Source organism: Mastomys coucha, unplaced genomic scaffold (assembly GCF_008632895.1).
Source record: "Mastomys coucha isolate ucsf_1 unplaced genomic scaffold, UCSF_Mcou_1 pScaffold23, whole genome shotgun sequence".
Taxonomy (NCBI): Eukaryota; Metazoa; Chordata; class Mammalia; order Rodentia; family Muridae; genus Mastomys; species Mastomys coucha.
Window position 1 is genome coordinate 80,215,390 of NW_022196906.1, and position 1,625 is coordinate 80,217,014.

A 1,625-nucleotide genomic window follows, 5' to 3' on the forward strand; every position below is an offset into this window, starting at 1 on the left:
AAAAAAAAGAAAAATATTCTTTCTTTGCCTTGTATAAAAGCCACCTTTTCCCAAGGAACACAAGGCAATACACCAGGCAGACTGCCTTTGGATGCTGTGATAGAAAATACATCAGATTGTGTCTGACTGCCATATGCTAACATTCCTACCACCTCAAAAGCCATACGACAGTCTCTACAAACAAAAGCAAGAGAAAAACTTAGCTAAGAGAAACTAACAAGCAAAGGTAGTGTGAAATCGTCATAGAGCAATAGATAACTTAGTGGCTAAAACAAAGCTCTAAAAACACTCTGAGTAGTCCTGGAAATCTGGATACAGAATCTAACACTAAGTAAAGCTAACCAACTGTGTCAAACATCTGATACTGGTATTGGGTTTAGACAAGATGCAAAGAGAGTCATACAATAATATTTATGAGAACATCACATCTGTAAAGTATTCCACGTGGATCAGCTACAAACAGCTGCGAGCAGTACACCCACTGTATGTAGAATGTTTAGAGAGCCAAGTAGACAATAAGCAACTGTGTTTCTAAGAAGATACAACTTGTACAGAGGTGTAGCGCAGGGAACACTGGCCCGACATGAATGCTGCTCAGAGCCAATCCTCAGAACCACACAAATGAAAAGGTGTGTTAGAGAAAAGGAAGAAAATGTGGCAATTAACAGGGACTCTAAATAGATTATAAAAGTGCCCATAACTTGTGTGTGTGCACATGTGTGTGCCTGCATGCATCTTTTACAGTTTCAGTAAGTAAGTAAAGATTTTCAAAATAAGGCTGGCAGACAGAGCAGCAAGTAAAAGCTCTTGTCACCAAGCACGATGACCTCAACTTGATCCCTGGTACCTATATGGTGGTGAAGGAAAGAAATCACTTCTCAAAGTTGTCCTCTTGACCTCCACACACAGACCAGAAATACTCTAAAACACACTAACCTGCAGACGGCGGACTCTGGATAATATCTGAAAGGTTGTAGCCTCCTGAACTGTCTGAGCGCTTCCGTGGCTTCTTTTTAGCTCTTGTTTTTGCCTTCTTGAACATAGTTTCCCTAGGAAATCAAAGGTAAAATCAACAGATGAAAAGAGTTTGGTCAAACAGAAACCACATAAGGATATGCAGGCACCAGTTATACACCCAGGAAGACCTGGGCAAATCACCAACCTTACTAGATGATACATCCGTGGCATCTATTCCTTGCTTTAGTGCCTGCATTGCTGTGGAAGTTAAAGAACCTAGTATTGGCTACAATAGCCACTAAAGAGCAGCACTGAGAGTTCTGGGCTACCATGTCACCAAGAGTCACTACAAGGGTTACCAAGTGATAGAGAACACAAGCAGGTTGAGACACACCCACTTCCACTGACACGTCCCAAAGAACACCAAGTACACTTGATCTAAGATGTGGGCCTAGTCACATACATGCGGCATGCTCAAGAGCTGCTCAAGAATTCTAAGGACAAGGGGAGACTGTCAAGTTCATCAAGACAAGAATAAGGGCACACATCTATACCAAGAGGAAGTGAGAAGAGCTGAACAGCATCCTGGCTATGTTAAGGAAAACTGTTGTCAAGAAGGGCTGAGCTGCCTCTACTCACAATAAAGCCTTTACAAAAAAAAAAAAAAA

The 1,625-nt window shown here is 41.6% G+C and overlaps 1 protein-coding gene across 1 annotated transcript in view; it reads right to left on the minus strand.

The window, feature by feature from the left end:
* The window catches only part of Ibtk (inhibitor of Bruton tyrosine kinase), a 69,512-nt gene that overhangs the window by 30,301 nt on the left and 37,586 nt on the right, over positions 1–1,625 (minus strand). The window contains exon 21 of the mRNA XM_031345716.1: positions 937–1,049. Coding sequence (XP_031201576.1) covers positions 937–1,049 — 113 coding nt within the window. The remainder of the gene's footprint in view (positions 1–936; positions 1,050–1,625) is intronic.